Source organism: Panulirus ornatus, chromosome 32 (assembly GCF_036320965.1).
Source record: "Panulirus ornatus isolate Po-2019 chromosome 32, ASM3632096v1, whole genome shotgun sequence".
Lineage (NCBI taxonomy): Eukaryota > Metazoa > Arthropoda > Malacostraca > Decapoda > Palinuridae > Panulirus > Panulirus ornatus.
In genome coordinates, this window is record NC_092255.1 from 18,338,255 (window position 1) to 18,358,872 (window position 20,618).

The window sequence follows — 20,618 nt, forward strand, 5'->3', positions numbered from 1 at the left end:
GTGTGTCACATTCTCATTTATTTACATGAAAAACGTTTCGCATGAACTTCTTACAGAAAGTCTTAGCTCTCTCTCTCTCTCTCTCTCTCTCTCTCTCTCTCTCTCTCTCTCTCTCTCTCTCTCTCTCTCTCTCTCTCAGCTCTCTCTATTTCCCGTTTTCTCAAGCTTTGTAAAAGCCTCATAGTTTTGTGTTGTCTCGCTCCTCAAGTCATCATGTATTAAAAAGGCAGCCAGCGGGTGATGCTTCGTGCATCCGTCTTGTTCATCTTTCCAGACATAAATAATCCTCTCATTTTTTTTGCCTCCTTCTTCAACTTGCCTCTGTTACTGCATCACGGCATCTGTGCAACCGGTCTCTCTCTCTCTCTCTCTCTCTCTCTCTCTCTCTCTCTCTCTCTCTCTCTCTCTCTCTCTCTCTGTGCTTCGTCTCTGCAAAGTTCTTTCTCTCTTTTGATTCTATTTTCTGGTCTTTAGCCACCTCTCTCTCTCTCTCTCTCTCTCTCTCTCTCTCTCTCTCTCTCTCTCTCTCTCTGTGCTTCGTCTCTGCAAAGTTCTTTCTCTTTTATAATTCTATTCTCTGGTCTTTAGCCAGCTCTCTCTCTCTCTCTCTCTCTCTCTCTCTCTCTCTCTCTCTCTCTCTCTCTCTCTCTCTCTCTCTCTCTCTGTGCTTCGTCTCTGCAGAGTTCTTTCTCTTTTATAATTCTATTCTCTGGTCTTTAACCAGCTCTCTCTCTCTCTCTCTCTCTCTCTCTCTCTCTCTCTCTCTCTCTCTCTCTCTCTCTCTCTCTGTGCTTCGTCTCTGCAGAGTTCTTTCTCTTTTATAATTCTGTTCTCTGGTCTTTAACCAGCTCTCTCTCTCTCTCTCTCTCTCTCTCTCTCTCTCTCTCTCTCTCTCTCTCTCTCTCTCTCTCTCTCTCTCAGTCTGCCAACCTGTTCTGGTATAATGAAGACGCATCAGCCATGCTTAGGGACGCCGTCTTCGTTACGCGGAAGTGTTTTTTTTTTATATATCACAGGCGTCGTGGGCTCGTGACTCTAGTGTGTGTGTCTCCCTCCCCACCACCTCCACCTCCTGCTCACCATTTCCCTTGACACTACCGACTGCATCTTCACTTAGCTTCTGTCTCATCGTCAGAGACAGTGTTTACGTACATGGAATGACGGAACTCTCTCCTGTATCTGACCTGCTGTGTTACCAGTACGGGCAGGTGTCCACCCGCGTTTGTTGACCAAAAATGAATAATAATAAGGAGGACATTTTCTCAAGTGGTGTTCCAAAGTCCACTGGAATACCTTCCTCCCACGTCTGTGTGAACTCACGTCGCCCACCATCAGAGAATGGTAAGTCTCCTCCCAATTCTCCTCCCTAACGAAGGGAGTAAAGGATAGTGCAGAAATAAAGCCATGTTTATGAACCTGAACATCAAGTGTCTTCTACCCGAAGAGCGTTATTGTGTTACTCTAAGTAAATACTACCGTAAAATACAACGTTATCCTTGTGATCTTGTCCAGGACAGGTCTACATAAGCTGTTATCATGTCGTCAACGGGATAACAGTACCTCGGTGAATGTTATCATTCACACATCGAAGCCAAATCTTAGAAGTGATCTAAGATATTCTAACCGAAGAAGAAAGATAGAAATCCTTCCATGAAAATGAATTTAAATGGTTTTTGATCACGTAAACTGGACTTGCGACATTACGTGCTACTGAATCCACGATGCCTCCACTTTACGAGGCTGAAACTATGATGTTTCTCGAAAAAAAAAGATGTTATATTATTTATGTGCAAGAAAAGAAAAAAAAAAATACGTCTCATCGCTGATTGAACAATGTAGATTCCATAAGCGAAAAGCGGCGCCTGCCTGCCTCCCTCCCTCTCCCTCCCTCACCAGTGCCCACACCGCCGCTCACACCGCCCAACTTCTCATGTTGGTACGAACAAAGAACCAGAGTCGAAGACCTGTTGGTTGTTTTCGCTACGACACCCGCGCCGCCATCATCATCTACGATATACTGCCCGATGTAGTTGTAAATCGGGTCATCAGAGTAAAGGATTAAGCAAGTAATTCCCTCATTACCGATACGGGGTTCGAACCCTGAGTCGAAGCGGGGATTGGACAAGGGGTGGTGTACGGCAGCGTTCGAAAGAATAACTGATCCCAAAAAGATTTTCAAAATAGATAAACAGAATTTCCTTATGTTTTTTCCCCATACGTGCCATACATACATTATTTTTTTTTTTCATGTGATATCGAAGGTTTGAGAAATAAAGAAACAGCTTACATGATTCATCAATACAGAATACAGTTTAAGATACACAGTAAATGGTTAAGATCGTACTAACAAGGGATAGCGAGTTCTTTCCAACACCCACACATCCCCTTCTGAGCACGACAACACAACCCTTGTGTACGAAGGCCCCCAAGCCTCTCACCCTACCCCTCTATTTTTTAAGATTAAGCTCATAATACACCCAGAGGGTTAGTAATTCGTTACCTTTAAGATCAAGGGTCGTGTACCACACCAATCAAAGGGATTGAAAGAAAAGAGAAAAGGAAAAGAAACCTCTCTCTCTCTCTCTCTCTCTCTCTCTCTCTCTCTCTCTCTCTCTCTCTCTCTCTCTCTCTCTCTCTCTCTCTCCATCCGTCAAGAGGAGGGGGTGTATGCAAGCTAACGTCCACCACAGACAGCCACTCCTCTCCTCTCCTCTCCACTCCACTCCTCCGCCTTGTGTGGGGGCCAGGTTGGCACCTACGGGGACGGACGGAGTACCTGGTGTGATGAGACCCGTCGTAGACACACAGCGACCCAGAGTGAGGAACGTTGTGTGCCCCCGCCACCACCGCCGCGCCCCATACCCACACACAAGGCCGCTGTGTAGCGCACGGCTCACCCTGACTTTAACACACCAGGCCAGTGTGAAGACACAGACAGACAGACCCCTTAGCTACGTGGTCTACCCAGTGGCCGACCGCTTCCAGACCCCCACTTTCAGATAATGATGATAATAATAATAATAATAATAATAATAATAATAATAATAATAATAATAATGATTATCATAATAAAAATGATAATAATAATAGTAATAATAATGAAAATTATAATAATGATAATAATAATAATAATAATAATAATAATAATAATAATAATAATAATAATGATAATAATAATGATAATGATAATAACAATAATAATAATAATAATAATAATAATAATAATAAAGATAATAATAATAATAACAATAATAATAATAATAATGATAATAATAATAACTAATAACTATTATCATTGTCATTATTATCATTAATGTTAACAATGATAACAGTGGCTGAGCTGAAAATAATTATTATAGTGATAATAATCGGCCAAGGAGAATAGAATTATCTTTATAAAAGAGTTATATGTGATTAAATGTAATTCAGTATAACATTAACGAGAATCAGCACAGATATTTTAAGTGTTTGTTAAGTGTTTCTCGAGATTCTCAGACAGACAGCCCCCCCCCCCCCCCCGAAAAAAAAAGATAACAATAATAACAATTAGAAAATAAATAAAAGATGTGTTTAACAATATGACACAGCGAACGAGGAATTTTGACATACGCCTCACACTGGTACCCCTCCTTTCCTTATATATTTTACTATGTGCGCCAAATACGAGATACACTGCAGAGTATACTGTTTTCAAATAGTTATAATCCATGTTCATCATTCTATCTAAAAAGTAATTACAGAAGAGTTAAGAGTAATCATCAAAAATGTGCCCAATATACCCACTTACCAACAACCCTTCGAGGTAAACAAAGGAAGCCACAGTACTCATTTTGAAATCTATCGGACCCACAAGTAAAGGTTATATATTTGCTGGGTGTACATCGTATTGATCATGGGCTGGAATGGGGGGATGAACCCTCCTCTTTGCACACACGAGACGGACGGGAAATTTTTTACAAAAAGGGAATTTTTTTTTACCACAAAACGGGAAATGCTTACCACAAAACGGGAATTTTTTACCACAAAACGGGAAATATTTTACCACAAAACGGGAAATTTTTACCACAAAACAGGAAATTTTTACCACAAAACGGGAAATTTTTACCACAAAACGGGAAATTTTTAACCGCAAAACGGGAAATGTTTACCACAAAACGGAATCTTTTTTTACCACAAAACGGGAAAAGTTTACCACAAAGCCGGAAATTTTTACCACAAAACCGGAAATGTTTACCACAAAACGAAACATTTCCCTCCTGATCCACACCAGTGTGTCCAGCGCCTTATATCCACACCTCGTCAGGGTTTAGACTGTACAGAGGGAGTGGCTCAAACATACAAAGCCTAAGTAATACATCACTTTAGAAAATAACTTTAATTCCATTCAAAAATCTATCTAAGAATTTCATTTAACTGGTTACCATGAAGTCTGATGTAAGCTCTGAAATGGGGACAACGATGGAGCCAATTATAAGCTCTGAAATGGGGACAACGATGGAGCGAATCAAAAGCTCTGGAATGGGGACAACGAGGGAGCCAATTACAAGCTCTGGAATGGGGACAATGATGGAGCCTAGTATAGCTCCTGGAAATGTGACAACGCTGGAATGCTGGCAACGTAGGAGCGTGACGCATACCATGGAATGCAAACAAGAGTTGGAGGCTGGGGCTGGAAGACACTGGAACGTGGACACGGATGGAGGCTGGTTGGGGGACACTGTGGAATGGAGGCCGGCTTAGGGGACACTGTGGAATGGAGACCGGCTGGGGGACACTGTGGAATGGAGGATGGGCTGGGACACTGTGGAATGGAGGACGGCTGGGGGACACTGTGGAATGGAGACGGGTTGGGAGACACTATGGAATGGAGGCTGGCTGGGGGACACTGTGGAATGGAGGCCGGCTAGGGGACACTGTGGAATGGGGGACACTGTGGAATGGAGGATGGCTGGGGGACATTGTGGAATGGGGGACGACCTGGGAGACATTGTGGAACATGGACACGGATGGAGGCCGGGTTAGGGGACACTGTGGAATGGAGGCCGGGTTGAGAGACACCGTGGAATGGAGGCCGGGTTGAGAGACACCGTGGAACTCTTGGCCACTTTCCAGGCGGCTCAGTCGTCTACTAACTTGCCACTTCTCGTCCAACACATGCTGGAGACATTTTCGAAGTACCGTGAAGATTATATCTTTATAATAAAGGCAGCATCTGCCATATGACTGTGTGATGAGAATACACTTCACACAAGCGAGTTAAGTCATTTCACTTTCACACGAACTGGAACCACATGCTTTCCCTCCTTCCATAAATCCGGACGATGGCATTAGCCTACAAAAATGTCGTAATAACACATTTCGTCGGTCATATTTCGGGTACGTTCAGTTTACCCCTCAGTCGAAGAGGCTGAGTGGCCCGCTATCAACTTTGCTGTCATGCTGGTGATTCGAGTCAGGTCTGTGAATCCCTTCCGTGTGGTTCGTTTCCAGACCAAGAACACAGCCGCCTCGCCCTTGGACACCCCCTTCACCTGCACCTACTGCTGCTACTGCTGCTACGCCTCAGCATCCTACACCCTCACCAGCACCACTAGCAGTAAGGTTATGGCTCATCTCACTGGCAATCTATTTGTTATTTATCGCCACTTCCCCCTGCGTATACATCAGGCTGTCAGCCTGGGGAGTGATTCATACACATCCCATCTGTTAATTTAGGACGTTGATATATATAAAAAAAATGTACCATCTTAACATGACAGGAGACAGGCAGGTAGCCTCTAGCTAAGGAACGCTAACAGCTCAATTACTAGTCATCGTAAGGCAACAGCACCTCTACTAAGTGCTAATTTTGATCATTTTCGAAAGGATGTTAAGAAAGAAATATGGCTCATGAGTTTGGTTTGCGAGTTAAACAGATTGTAGCGTATTTAGTGATACATATGTATATATATATATATATATATATATATATATATATACATGAAACACAGAAGTTGGTGTTACCGGGTTCCGCCTGCAAATAGGCTACGACCACGACTGAAAAGTCACCTTTGGCAAGGCTGTAACACTGGGAGTTTCCAGTGTCGTGGAAGGCACTTCGCATTCCCAAGGCGTCCACATATCCCTGCAACCTCCGAGTGGAGCAACCTTGAGAATGACTGACTTCTGGTCTGTAGGATAAGCTTTCGAGATTAGCAATAACCCAGAGGACCTGGGAGGTTCTGCCTAGTTTTGGACTAACGAGATTTCTGTACACTGTGCAGGTGATGGAGCATCAGTTCCCTCACACACCTCACACACACACCTCACACACACATGACCCACACCCGCACCTCACGTACCATCTACACGTGAGGCTCGGCAGCCGTGAGCAGTACTAGAGTCTGAGGTCATAAAATACAACACCGTAATCACGTCCATCAACGAGGATAAAAGACATGTAAACCTACTCTCGACCAAGACAGATGAGTCCCATGGCCTAAGGTCGCCCATCTATCCCCTATTATCTCCCGGGATACACACACACACACAACACACACACACACCCATAGTACCTCATCCTTAGACACAAAACGCCTCTTAACGGAGGCCCGTACACTAGCCTCCGTGGTCGGGTCCTCAAGCACTTTAGGCGCGCCCGAGGCGGGTTAACTACGGCCCTTAACAACCATAGCGGTCATTATCTAGTAGCGCTGCATTACAACCAATTAAGATAAACTATCAGTGGCGACTTTATCAGTATGGGGGATCAATGCCTTGAGGGCCTCTACTACCACCAGACACAGTCTTCGATCCCACACCACACACACTCTCAGCTGGCCTAGCGGTGAGGGTGAGGGCCGGGTTCGACGTTGGTGCTGCCCTCCCGGACTGTGCATCACGTGTGATGATAGTGGTGATGTCCACGACCGTACCGGGTGGTGGAGATGGATGTCGCGTATGTAGGTCTGAGCTGCGTGGTTACATCAGTTGACGAGTGACGATGGTGGTTTGTGGTCGTGATGTTGCGGTGGTGTATAGGTCGATTGTGATGCCCGATTAAGGCTGGTGTATGGTAGTTTTAATGTTATGTTAGCTGGTGTATGGTAGTTTTAATGTTATGTTAGCTGGTGTATGGTAGTTTTAATGTTATGTTAGCTGGTGTATGGTAGTTTTAATGTTATCTTAGCTGGTGTATGGTAGTTTTAATGTTATCTTAGCTGGTGTATGGTAGTTTTAATGTTATGGTAGCCTGCGTATGGTAGTTTTAATGTTATGTTAGCTGGTGTATGGTAGTTCTAATGTTATGTTAGCTGGTGTATGGTAGTTTTAATGTTATGTTAGCTGGTGTATGGTAGTTTTAATGTTATGTTAGCTGGTGTATGGTAGTTTTAATGTTATGGTAGCCTGCGTATGGTAGTTTTAATGTTATGTTAGCTGGTGTATGGTAGTTTTAATGTTATCTTAGCTGGTGTATGGTAGTTTTAATGTTATCTTAGCTGGTGTATGGTAGTTTTAATGTTATCTTAGCTGGTGTATGGTAGTTTTAATGTTATGTTAGCTGGTGTATGGTAGTTTTAATGTTATGTTAGCTGGTGTATGGTAGTTTTAATGTTATGTTAGCTGGTGTATGGTAGTTTTAATGTTATCTTAGCTGGTGTATGGTAGTTTTAATGTTATGGTAGCCTGCGTATGGTAGTTTTAATGTTATGTTAGCTGGTGTATGGTATTTTTAATGTTATGTTAGCTGGTGTATGGTAGTTTTAATGTTATGTTAGCTGGTGTATGGTAGTTTTAATGTTATGTTAGCTGGTGTATGGTAGTTTTAATGTTATGTTAGCTGGTGTATGGTAGTTTTAATGTTATGTTAGCTGGTGTATGGTAGTTTTAATGTTATGTTAGCTGGTGTGTGGTAGTTTTAATGTTATGTTAGCTGGTGTATGGTAGTTTTAATGTTATGTTAGCTGGTGTATGGTAGTTTTAATGTTATGTTAGCTGGTGTATGGTAGTTTTAAAGTTATGTTAGCTGGTGTATGGTAGTTTAATGTTATGTTAGCTGGTGTATGGTAGTTTTATAGTTTAATGTTATGTTAGCTGGTGTATGGTAGTTTTAGTTAAGTTGTGTTTGCTGGTGTATGGTAGTTTCAATGCTACGTTCGTTCGTAAATGGTAGTTCTAATGTTATGGTAGCTGGCGCGTGTGACCTCTGATGTTAGGATGTCTGTAAGTTCCAGCCCTGACGCCATACAGACTGATGTACGCCAACTCACACAAGATCAGGCGAAATGACAACAATGAACCAGTACAGCCAAACACCTGACAAAATTCTCAAACTGCGTTGATAATTCTAATATATACTCACGTACCGTGCTCTCTTACCTCCACTTGATACGAAAGAAACACTTCAAAAAACATGGCGAGAATTGAAATATAAGGATGAAGACGTAGATGTTTGAACATAACCGGGAAATTAGATAAAGCTATGCATGAGTATCTTGGGAAAGATATGATCAACGAGACGTAACATGGCTTAGAGACGAGACAAATGTCTTGTGTCAGCGTCGTCAGCGCCCGCTAGAGACAAATGGATCAGAAATACGTCTTATAAGACCACTGGTGTGAGGACATAGTGTACAACGAGCATCGATCTCTCACAACAACACTGTCATCTGGAATATCATTTCATATTCACCGTAGTTCCCTCAGACCTTACTCTAGGTGTGTCATTCTTATCTTGATGTATAAAAGACACCAGAGGAAACATGCACATATACTGGTGATTTGGTTAACCTGTCCTGACATTCCACAGGAATTAACAAAGTATAGACTTCAAAGAGGGAGGTACGAGAGAGAGCGGGCGACCAACAGGGTCCACATGCGGAGTGGGAGTGTCTATGGTCTTAGATCCATCTTGAACACCTGAAAAAGGAGTTTCAAAAGTTTCCTTCGAACTTATGGTTATAAACTTGACGCTAATGACAGTCGAAGAAGCTTAAAAGGCCCAAGCCAACCATCCAACCAACTAATCAACCAGCCATATAACCAGCTAACCAAACCAGCCAACCAGCTAACCAACCAGCTACCCAACCAGCTAGCCAACCATCGCGACCAATGACCCATCACACAACAACTGGAGGCGGACAGAAGCGATGAGATGTACCCACGTCGTAACAAAGTCCCTCAGCGGTTTCTCACAGCACAGCAGCTGCCTGTGTCGTGTTGAGTGTGTTTCTGTGAACACAGGAGACGTACTCAGAGTGCCTGCTGTGGCGTCACGCTCGCCACACGCTCAGTCTTATGCCCTCGAGCTCACACTTATCCCTCGCCTCATGTCCGAGCACCTGGTATAAGGGAGGAGGAACAGATGAGAACCCAGGGATTCAATTGTATCGTATATCTGATGGGGGAGACGCGTCCTTATCTTCATCGTGATGTTATAAACATCTGTGCCAGACATCGTCGCGACATGGAGGTAGGCGATGTGAAGTCGATGTTCTGGTTGTCCTTATCAAGGGCCAAAGGTCACCTGACCTCAAGCGCAGAGGGGGGAAGAAGCCTCTTTGGCAGGAAGGTATACGAACTTCACGCTGACCTTAGGGTATGAAAAGATATGACCTTCAACCTAACTCTTTAAGGGTCAGGCTCAAGGGCTGTGTGATCATACCAAAGGGTCGAACCCTCGTGCTCAAGGTTGGTGAGTGGGGTTGTGGTTTTAAATGGTCATCCACTGCTGTGGTGCCAGCGACTGACGACCTAGGAGTGGTCGCCGACCAAACCAGTGTGGGATCACCTCGCCTTCGAAGCTGCACGTACCACGTACGTACCCGAGGTATGAGTGCAGCTGGGACGGGCGGTGCTGCTGCTGCAGCTGCTGCTGTTGCAGAAGACGAGGAAAGGAGGTAATCTACCATGGGTCATAATGTTCACAGGAAAAATACAGGATACAGAAGGCGATACTGTACACTGTAGACGATCGAGATACAAGTGTGATAGGGGTACTTTATTAGATATAGTCACTGTATAGAGGAGTGCTTTATAAAGGGGTACTGTATAAAGGGGTACTTTATAAAGGAGCACTGTATAAAGGAGTAATGATAAAGGGGTAATGTATTCAGTTAACACCATAAAATGCCGAGTGTAGCTGGTTATGCCTTGAACGTATTTCACCAAGATAAAAAAGATACAAGAAAAATAGATGAAATATAATGCAGCCGATCCAAAAAAATACAAGAAAAATAAATGAAATATAATGCAGCCTATCCAGTTGCGAGGGAGTGATCGATCAAACTCCATTTTCATCAATCTATAAAATGAAGTTGAGGAATCATGGTTCATAAAATTATGTCGAAAACGGATACACTCAATCAAGGTTATGGAGAAAGAAGAAATGATAATGAAAATAATTATGATAATAATAATAATAATAATAATAATAATAATAATGATAATAATAATAATAATAATAATAATAATAATAATGATAATATATAATGATAATAATAATAATAATAATAATGATAATGATAATAATAATAATGATAATAATAATAAAAATAATAATAGAAATAATAATGATAATAATAATAATAATGATAATAATAATAATAATAATAATAATAATAATAATAATATAATAACAATAATAACAATAATAATGATACTAATGATAATTATAATAATAATGATAATGATGATAATGAATGACAATAGAGCATCTTTAAAACTGCCAATGGAAGGAAAGGTCTCGACTGGCAACACTTGATCACCATCACCTCCTCCTCTCTCTCCCTGCCTCCCTCACATCCATACAATACACATCACTCAGCGCCCCAGGGGAGAAGACTCCTCACCGCTAAACGCACCTACGGGCAGAACGTACAGCAGAGAGGCATAGAAAAAAACTCTAGAATTTTGTAACCTTAAGCACTAGTAACGAAGTGCGTGATGAGTTATGAATACACAGAGTTTGTTACAAGTGTCCTTATTCTGAGACGCAACTCCTTGAACGGACGGCGAAGTGTGCATGTGTGGTGAGGTGGTGTGCTGCACGTTGGATGGGGGAGGGGGAGGGTCTGTTGCTTGCTGATGCGTACGTCAGAGGCCTGTTGTGGTGTAGGTCAGAGGCCTGTTGTAGTGTAGGGTCAGGGCCTGTTGTGGTGTACGTCAGGGTGTGCTGTACCGTACGTGAGAGGCCTGTTGTGGTGCACGTCAGAGGCCTGCTGCACCGTACGTCAGGGTCTGCTGTACCGTACGTCATGGTCTGCTGTACCGTACGTCAGAGGCCTGCTGCACCGTACGTCATGGTCTGCTGCACCGTACGTCAGAGGCCTGCTGTACTGCACATCAGGAGCCTGCTACCTGCTGTGCTAACAGGCCACTAACCCGTGGCTGCACGGACGGACCCCCCCTCCAGACATCTCCAACCACACAGGAAACTAAAAACGTCATGTAAAAACATCGTGAAATAACGCAAACTCACAGACACGACCCCAGACGAAGACATACTGTAGACTATATTGTTATAAAGATAACTGAGGAAAAATACTATAGTCCTCCATAAACGTTTAACACACACACACACACACACACACACACACACACACACACACACACACACACACACTGTGTCGAGGACTGGATTCGCCAACGTACACGACGTGTTATCTTTGTAACATAACATGACAGGTTATCTGGGCAATGTAACATAATCATGCCACGTTTCCCTTACTCACTCACTAGACCTAACCTTCACATTCTGCTCAGGAAAATTAAGATATCCACCTTTGGCCGGATCTTAATCTAAGATACATTCTATTTTCCTTTTTTTTTTTTAAGTTTTTTGCACCTAATTAGCTATCAGTGTACATATTACGTTCGGGGAAAATGCTAATTGATCTCATTTTACAGATAACGAGTGATTAGTCACAGGTGGTTACAAATTTTACACATAGTTAAAGACATTACTGGAGTTAAAGGCTTTCCACGTTAACTATATCCTATGCATGCCTTCCATTGTTGGCTAAATTTGAAGCATATGATATATATATATATATATATATATATATATATATATATATATATATATATATATATATATATATATATATATATATATATATATGATATTGTTAGGACCACTTTTATGGGGTTCGTGTATGTTTGAAGCTGCACCTCACGCAGTAGCAGTGAAATGATGAACTCCTTCGTAACAACAAGGCTCTTGAGGAGACTGTATTCTTCTTATCTGTCCACTAATGACCTTAATTGGTTTGTGTCCGGTTTCATCACCCACGTAACAGACCAACTCTATCCTTTTAAGCTGATTCGGTTCCCCTCGCTTGTGTGTGTGTGTGTGTGTGTGTGTGTGTGTGTGTGTGTGTGTGTGTGTGTGTTCCTCTTAACAAACGGTCTACAGCCAGATTTATGTATGACTTGTATAGCTCAGACGTGATTGGGATGCGATGCTCCATCTCTCGTGGGAAGCCAATGTGTCGACAGCTCACATCCTCCCTCCTCCCGTCCTTGCTCCCTCATCATCTGCCACCCTGGAGGAACACACACACACACACACACCATCCTCACGTCTTACTCAAGAAGCACGACTCGCTATCGCTTCCCCAGCATAAGAGGACGAGGCTAGATCTCCATATCTTACTCCCGTCTCTCGCCCTGAGGGTAATATAGGAATAATAGAACCCCTTAGGTACACACACAATGAGAACAAGATCACGTCAAAGGGCAAGACACGAAAGCGCTACAATTGCGTAAATGAAGCAGGGGAGGGGGGGAAAAACATCTATGATGGCCAAACGGGGCAAATGAATCCCTCGGATTTATTCCCAGGCCACAGGGTGGCGGCTGATATCTCGCGTTCCAACGGCTGCTCTAGGAATACACCGAGTTAGAAGGATGGTCACACACACACATAGACATATACATTACCTGGGTCTACATCTACAATGCTGTCTTGGTCATGGGGTCATGTTTAGTTTCCTATTCTCACTCCAGAGGAGCCAGGACTATAGATACACACACAGTCGTCCGTCTTGTGGTCGGGTGTCAGTACCTGCAAAGTGGCTTTCTGTTGAAGGCACATCACTCACTACTGCACGACACGACACCCTCCCTCTCTTCCCCTCTCACTTGTCATGTCAACAGTGTAAACTCCAGTTACCTTGCGTGAACCCCTTCGCGCCACGAGCTCCAGCGGTAAACCCCGCTCAGCTCTAGAGCTAAAGTGTCCCATAGTTTACAACGGAACCACGAAAGGAACGCTGAAGGACGGAGAAGAAGAGCTAACGCGATATGAGAAGCAGGCAGCCAAAACACTTTCTAAATCTCATTTCAACAGTTCGTATGGTTAATGCCTGGGAAGGACGGGGGTGGTGTTGGGGGGTGGCGGGTTTAATCACTGGTTTGTGGAAGTAGGTAATGATACACCCTCATAATTACCGCCATCAGGATGGACAGTTCGCCACTTAATTACTCTACTCAGGGATATAAATGGAATTTCTCACCGTTTAAAATCTCTAAAGGCACACAAACAACGCTGCTCAGCTACGTTACTATGTTACTAACTTTGGCGTTATTCATACCTAACCATACATAAGTAAGTGAATATGTATATGTATATATGTGTGTGTGTGTGTGTGTGTGTGTGTGTGTGTGTGTGTGTCTGTATGTGTGTGTGTGCGCGCGCAAGCAGAGTCCGGTAGCATCCATAAGGCCCACCTGATGAAGTGTCTAAAAGAATTTTCGCTTAGTGAACCTAACCTTACGACTGACTGCCATAGTGACACTGGCGGTTGATGGGCCTAGAGCCCAAACTATTGTTACCGGACTCTGCCCGCTTGTGGTCACACCGCAAGCAAGCGAGGAGTCACATCTTGGACTTGTAACGCCGCCAGCGGACGAAAAGGAGTCTTGTCGAGGATCTTCTTGTTCCAAGGAAGTCAGTTATAATTATCATTTTTTTTCTACTTTTAATGACTTGGTCGCCGTTTCCCGCGTCAGCTAGGTAGCGCCAGGAACGGACGAAGAAAGGCCACATCCGTTCACTATCATTGCCAAACTCTCATTATTGTCATTATAATTATTGTCATCATTATCATTATTACTGTTATTATTATCATTATTATCATTATTATTATTATTATTATTATTATTATTATTATTATTATCATTATTATTATCATCATCGTTATCATAATAATAATAATAATTATTATCATTATCATTATTATTATTATTATCATTATCATTATCATTACTATCATTATTATTACTGTCATTATCAAAATCATCATCACCATCATCATTACATTATCTACGGGATTCCAAGGCTGCGCTACAATCAGTAGCATGGAAAGGACTGACTCCTCTGGAACGGAAGGGTCTTCAACGACATGGCACTCCTTTTCCCTCCGGTAACAACAACCCGACCTGTCCAAAGCGCGACTCTCCTTCAACAGCGGTGTCACCACCCGGAGCGGGCCGAGTCCGGTAACGCCACACACACACACACACACACACACACATTCACACGTACATGCACAACCTCAGGATCTCCGGCATCACCGGAGGTGACTTCGTCCACTCACAAGCGCCTCGGAGTGTCCTCTTCTCCGTCCTCAGACATCGATTCTGGCATCACCGGAGGTGACTTCGTCCACTCACAAGCGCCTCGGAGTGTCCTCTTCTCCGTCCTCAGACATCGATTCTGGCATCACTGGAGGTGACTTCGTCCACTCACAAGCGCCTCGGAGTGTCCTCTCCGTCCTCAGACATCGATTCTGGCATCACTGGAGGTGACTTCGTCCACTCACAAGCGCCTCGGAGTCGGGAGACATCCACTGCGATCATGCACCATGACCCCAGGACAACCTTTTCCGACGGAGGCTCTCCTCCAGCTTCGGTGCTGCGCTACGTCCAGTAGCAGAGTAAGAATGGACTCCTTTGGAGTAATGTGTTTCTCAACGCATCTGTACACCTTTTCATCCTTTGGTAATCATACAAATTCGCCAAAGGTGACTTGTCATTTCCAGCGTAGTCATAAGCAGAGTCCGGTAACACCCTTATATATATATATATATATATATATATATATATATATATATATATATATATATATATATATATATATATATATATATATATATATATATTTGACAGTATCACATGTTTACCAAATGGCGTCCTAGCTTCGTCTCTTCGATGTATAATCAACTGACTGTTATATCTCTCTCTTGTCTCCCCTGATGATGTGATTAATACACGAAAGGGCACTAGAGAACTTATCGTGTTTCATTTTCCCCGTGGACTCATAGAAATATATATATATATATATATATATATATATATATATATATATATATATATATATATATATATATATATATATATATATATGTGTGTGTGTGTGTGTGTGTGTGTGTGTGTGTGTGTGTGTACATATCAGGAAGGCGACAGTAATTCATCCTCAATGAAATACGTTCCCTTCATAATCATAAGTACGAGGCAATAATTTCAACTTTCCCTTCAATAACTTTTAAGAATACAGAGAGACGTTTTGAGATTAAGAACTGGCTGACAGAAAAAAAGCCATCCAGACGTACTTTTCCCCTTGTGTTAATTAGTGATAATCACGATATTGCTTTATCGAACGAAATGATGATATTTCTAATCCTTCTGAGATCCAGGGAGAAAATGATAAAAGCCACGATAAGATAATGATAATAAAAACAATAACAATGATGAATGATGATACTAAGGCTAATGATGATGATGATGATGATAATAATAATAGTAAAAATAATAATAACAAAAATAGAAATAACACTAATAATGATAATAATAATAATAATGATCATATCAATAACAATAATTATCATAACTATAGTCATGATAGAATAAACGTATCAGAATTATTCGTGTTATGAAAAATAAAAAAACCTTACATAAATCATCCCAACCAATAAAGATGATAATGACAGCATTAATAATATTCACGTACAACAACAATAAAGAGGTCCGTCACTCTACTACGAACAGAAACAGCAGCAGTTAAACCCCCCAAGCATTAATAGTGAGCATACTTACCCCCACCTGCTGTTCATCAAGCCTCATTATACCTCCTTTCATGACCATGACCCGTGGCGCATCATCATATATATTATGTCAATTACAGAGCTTATAATAGATGTTTACACTGGGGGGCGCCAGCGCCGTGATGGCCGGAGATAGACAGTATACACTTCAGCCTTCATGAAGAGTCTAGTTGGGGGCCGAGACTCAGTCGTGCCACCCTGATCTTCCCCGCTGACGTGGTTAGTAAAACTCCTATCACCCGTGTCGAATTCCCCCGCCGACCCTCGATCGATTACAAATCGCAGGAGGACAGAATACCAGTCATAACCTAACCTAACCTCCTCCTCCTCCGCCGCATCCTCCTCCTCCGCCTCCTACTACCCCTTCTATTGGCGGTTATCACCGCCTCCTTACTACCCCTTCTATTGGCGCTGACCCACTCCAAGCAACAGCAGCAGTTCCCATCTAGCGCATGTATAAATCAGGACACATCGAAGAGACATCTTGTACCTTTTTTTTTTTAAACCCTCCTTTCGCTAAAATCGTAAGAGCTATTTCCTTCTTTTAGATTGCGAATCCATGAGAATCCCCCAGCTGTGTTTACGAATCAAAAGGAAGAGCTGAGACCCTACGCAAAACCAGGGCGGTTCCTCATCTAATTAATCGAGCGGCCAAGAGATCAATGTATAATTAGCCATCAATCAGTCCAGCGTCGGATCGTCTCCGCGCCATAAGAGGTTACGGCAAAGAACAAGTTTAGGCTCGTAATCTGACGCTAATACAGACATGCGAGTGATATGGTGAATATGACGAGCCTGCTCAAGGGAAAGGGGGTGGTCTGGTGCTGCCTAATATAATCCCTATCATCCCAAGTGAGTGTACTTTAAGAAGACGATACCATGATACCACCAGTTGATATCAAGGCCCTTTGACCATCACCTGGATACTGTGACAGACTCACACACACACACACACACACACACAAGGGATTGTTGCGTTGCAACGTCTGCTCTCACACGGTCTTTACCGCCTCCGCCAGAACATGGGAGTCGTGTCTCACCTTGGAATGGGTAGCCTGAGAAGATGGGCCGCATCTGCGAGAGACCCAGCGCTCCCGCGGATACAGCCATGCTGGATGTCCCCGCAAGGGCTCCGTCCTTCATCTACCCTCTTGCCGGGGGTCCGGCTGTCGGGTCGTCCTCTCGGGGAATCCTTAGATACGTGGTCGTGGTAGCTTGTGGAGATGGAGGAGGGTGTGGAGGGGTGGTGGTGGTGACGGGAGGTGAGTATAGGTGGTCGACGTAACTTGTGGAGGGCAGTCGTAACTTGTGACGGAGGCCTGTAGGATGGTCGGAATAACCTGTGGTGGGTCTGTAGGGACACTCGTAACTCGTGAAGTGGCGCGTAGTAACTCGTTCTGGAGGAGGCGCGTGTTGACGGGGGTGAGGCGTGTGGTTGTAGGGAGCTCCGCTCCCCAGTGTGACGATCCGTGAGCCGCGGCCGACAGATGGTGTTCAGCTTAATAACGCCAAGTACAGCGGCCGTAGTCCTCTCATACACTCAGGTCCTCGCAGGCGGAGTAGGTGGTGAGCGATACTTAATCTCGTATGAGAATGAAGGTCTTGAGAATCCCGGATTCCTGCCTTTGGTAAGGGCGCGAGGACATGCCACGAGCGGTTTTCTATCCTGAAATTAGATAGCGGACAGCACAGAGATCCTTGAGAGTAACGTAACTGGAAGGGCTTGTCGTTTGCGGTTCGGAGAGGACAAAGAAGGATCTTTTAGGTCACGAAGGATACGTGGACGGAGGACACTGGACGGTGCGTTACTGTGGAGACTGGAGTGGAGTGCTGACGAGGCAGCTCACACTGCTGGCTTTTGAATCAAGCTTGACGGTGTTCATACAGAGGCGTCACACGTGCAGCGCTGGAGATCTATATGGCCAGCCTTCTGTTGATGATCTGTACGGCGATTTGAGGTGAATAGTGTTGATCCTGAGGCTTAGGTTAGTTTAGCCAGATGGTCCAGGCCTGCGGTGAGACACTGTTGTATACCTTTTTTTTTTCCTAAGATAAAGAAGCCTCTTTAGTTGTCTTTACTAAGGAATGGATCACAGCGGATGCGTAACGCCTTAGGAATATAATGGTGTAAGTCGGATTTCCTTCACTGTAATTATTGCCCCCTGTGCTACAAAGAACTCGTTCTCCTATTTCCTGTCGGGGGAGTTTCTTCACACATACCACACACACTTGTAATAAAAATATAAACTCATCAAAACATTTCCAAGGTACAAAAATAGTTCATTTACAAAACTAAGATTTACCATTTACAACAGAGAGGGAGCGAACTCGATCGGTCGGAGGCCATACGTTTAGTGTGGAGGAGTCCCGTACATAATGGTTAGGGGCGCGAGGCACTGCGACGGTGGTAGACCACCATCAGGAGGATGGTGCGGGGCGACGCAGGTGCTGGTGCTCCTCCCTGGTGACACTCCTGCCGCCGCTCACCATCCTCGAGGCTCAGCCTTGGACCCTCAGCCGTTCCCCCACACCTCCCGCAGGAGCGAGGAGTGACTCCGTCTCGTGGGGACTTTAAGGAATCCGGAAGCTCGTTTTATCCCAGGAGGACTTGAGTTGATAGGGGGGCCCCGACCACACCGTCTTGTTGCTCCCAGCCCGTCGACACTAGGGTCCACCACGCTGTCCCAAGGGATCGGATGATAGATTTTGCAGCGTCTGCTCGTAAGAACACCCGTCAGTTTTCCACCACTGGTCTCTCCCTCCCCCTCAAGAAAGAAAAAAAAAAAAAGGGACTATGTAAAGAGAACTGCAGCGCTAAACTTCATGTAAACACTACCATTAACTCAAAACTCGAAACGCTTCTAGACTGGCGGTCGACGAAGCTCTGGCGGCGGCGGCCGTTTGATCTGCAGCAGCCCGGCGGTGATTGGCCAGTGAGGTGTTGGTAGGCGGGGCCAGGGCCGCAGCGCGCGGCAGCGGGACACCCCCCAACCACTACCCCAAACAACCAACCCCCCCCTTACTTCACGCGGGGGTCTGCGCTAGGGTCTGGTACGGTCTGCTAAGGGGTCTGCGGGTCTGGTCTTTAAACATACACACAATCACGGAGCGGGGCAGGACGCGCCAGTGTCGTATGCCTGTCAGGAGAAACACGCGATTACACGCCTTCTCCCAAGCTGAATTACAGCTGAAGCAGGCAAGCAGTGGTGTGCACATCTTGCGTTGGGGGTCGTTGAATGAGGAGGGGGTGGGAGGGTGGCCGCGCCATGATCTGAAATGATATACAGCACACATGTACTTTACAGTTGGTGCCGGGCAGTTCTGCTGGACGACCAGTGAAGCAGAATTGCTCTTTTGATCTCGGGGGGAGAGAAACACCACCACGACCAGGCATTGTGGGAGGACCGCCTGCGCGTGAGGGCACGGAGAGCCACGCAAGGCTCCCGCCCTTAAATTCGACGTGCCAATTTGGTCGCCGAAGACTTCTGTCGGTGGGGAGGGAGTCTGATGCGCGAATACGCGTCGGAGGTGCGACAAGAGCGGACGTCCCGGCTGCGTTGACGGACGCGGCCGCCGCCGTCGCTGCCGCTGAGACGCGTGGGAGACGTCTCCCTTCGCGTCTCGTCACACGACCGGAGTTTTATTCAAATGAAGATCGACGGCTGGAAATCTTCATCGGTACGAGCTGCGGCGGTGGTGACCGGGGGGGATGGGGGGAGGGACCACCCACGTCCCGGTCACCCGCGGGGCGGCAGGTGACCCGGTAATGGGCGTGACGGGCGGGCGGGCGCGCTGAGGGGCTGGCCCGGGCTCAGGACCTACCCTCGCTAACAATGCCCGCCCACCGTGCCGGCCTCCCTCTCTCTCGCTCCCCCACACCCCCAACATACCCGACACGTCCAGCTGTACCCACTAGAACAAAACCGGGTATGCAACATATCCGGCTGACCATTACTACCGGACGGTGAAACCAACATAATAGCACTTCACAAGTTGAATAATCAACAATTACTGAATGACGCATCCAAACACCTATTGCCCTCCCTTCTGTGAATGTACTTTCGATATGCCAAACCCAACACAAAAGAAAAGCTTTCTGGTGACTGCTCCCGCCGAAAACTGTGGGAGGCCAGTTTACGTATATACAAGTTAACAGTTCGGGTTCTCACACTCGCCCACTGGGAGCTTTGACGACAGTCAGTCACCGTGAAATGTGCAAGGCCTCTGACGTGGTGATCCTGCGATATGGCAACGATGTTATTCACAAAGCACAATTGTCCAACAATCGATGCTTCATAAACTGAAAAAATCCTGTTCGTCCAGTAAGCGAGTGGTAAATGAATCAGGTACCTAAAGTTGACCAGATGAGGTAAACAAGGAAGCAGTTGTTCAGTGATTCCACAACGTTAAGCGCCAGGTTTCAGATACGTTACTCATCAAATGGTTTATATGTGCGCTGGGTAGGATATGGGCTAGCACCCAGATCTCAGTCCATGAGCAGGTGGTGGTGGTACCATATTCACTCAGTCACCT

At 44.8% G+C, this 20,618-nt stretch overlaps 1 protein-coding gene across 5 annotated transcripts in view; it reads right to left on the reverse strand.

Moving 5' to 3' along the window:
• LOC139759088 (uncharacterized) overlaps positions 1 to 17,351 on the reverse strand; it is a 138,397-nt gene extending 121,046 nt beyond the window's left edge. For all 5 annotated transcript variants that reach the window (XM_071681037.1, XM_071681040.1, XM_071681036.1 and 2 more), the window contains exon 1: positions 17,126 to 17,351. In XM_071681037.1, the coding sequence (XP_071537138.1) occupies positions 17,126 to 17,228 (103 nt within the window). In that variant the 5' untranslated portion in view covers positions 17,229 to 17,351. The remainder of the gene's footprint in view (positions 1 to 17,125) is intronic.
• Positions 17,352 to 20,618: the final 3,267 nt, after the last annotated feature.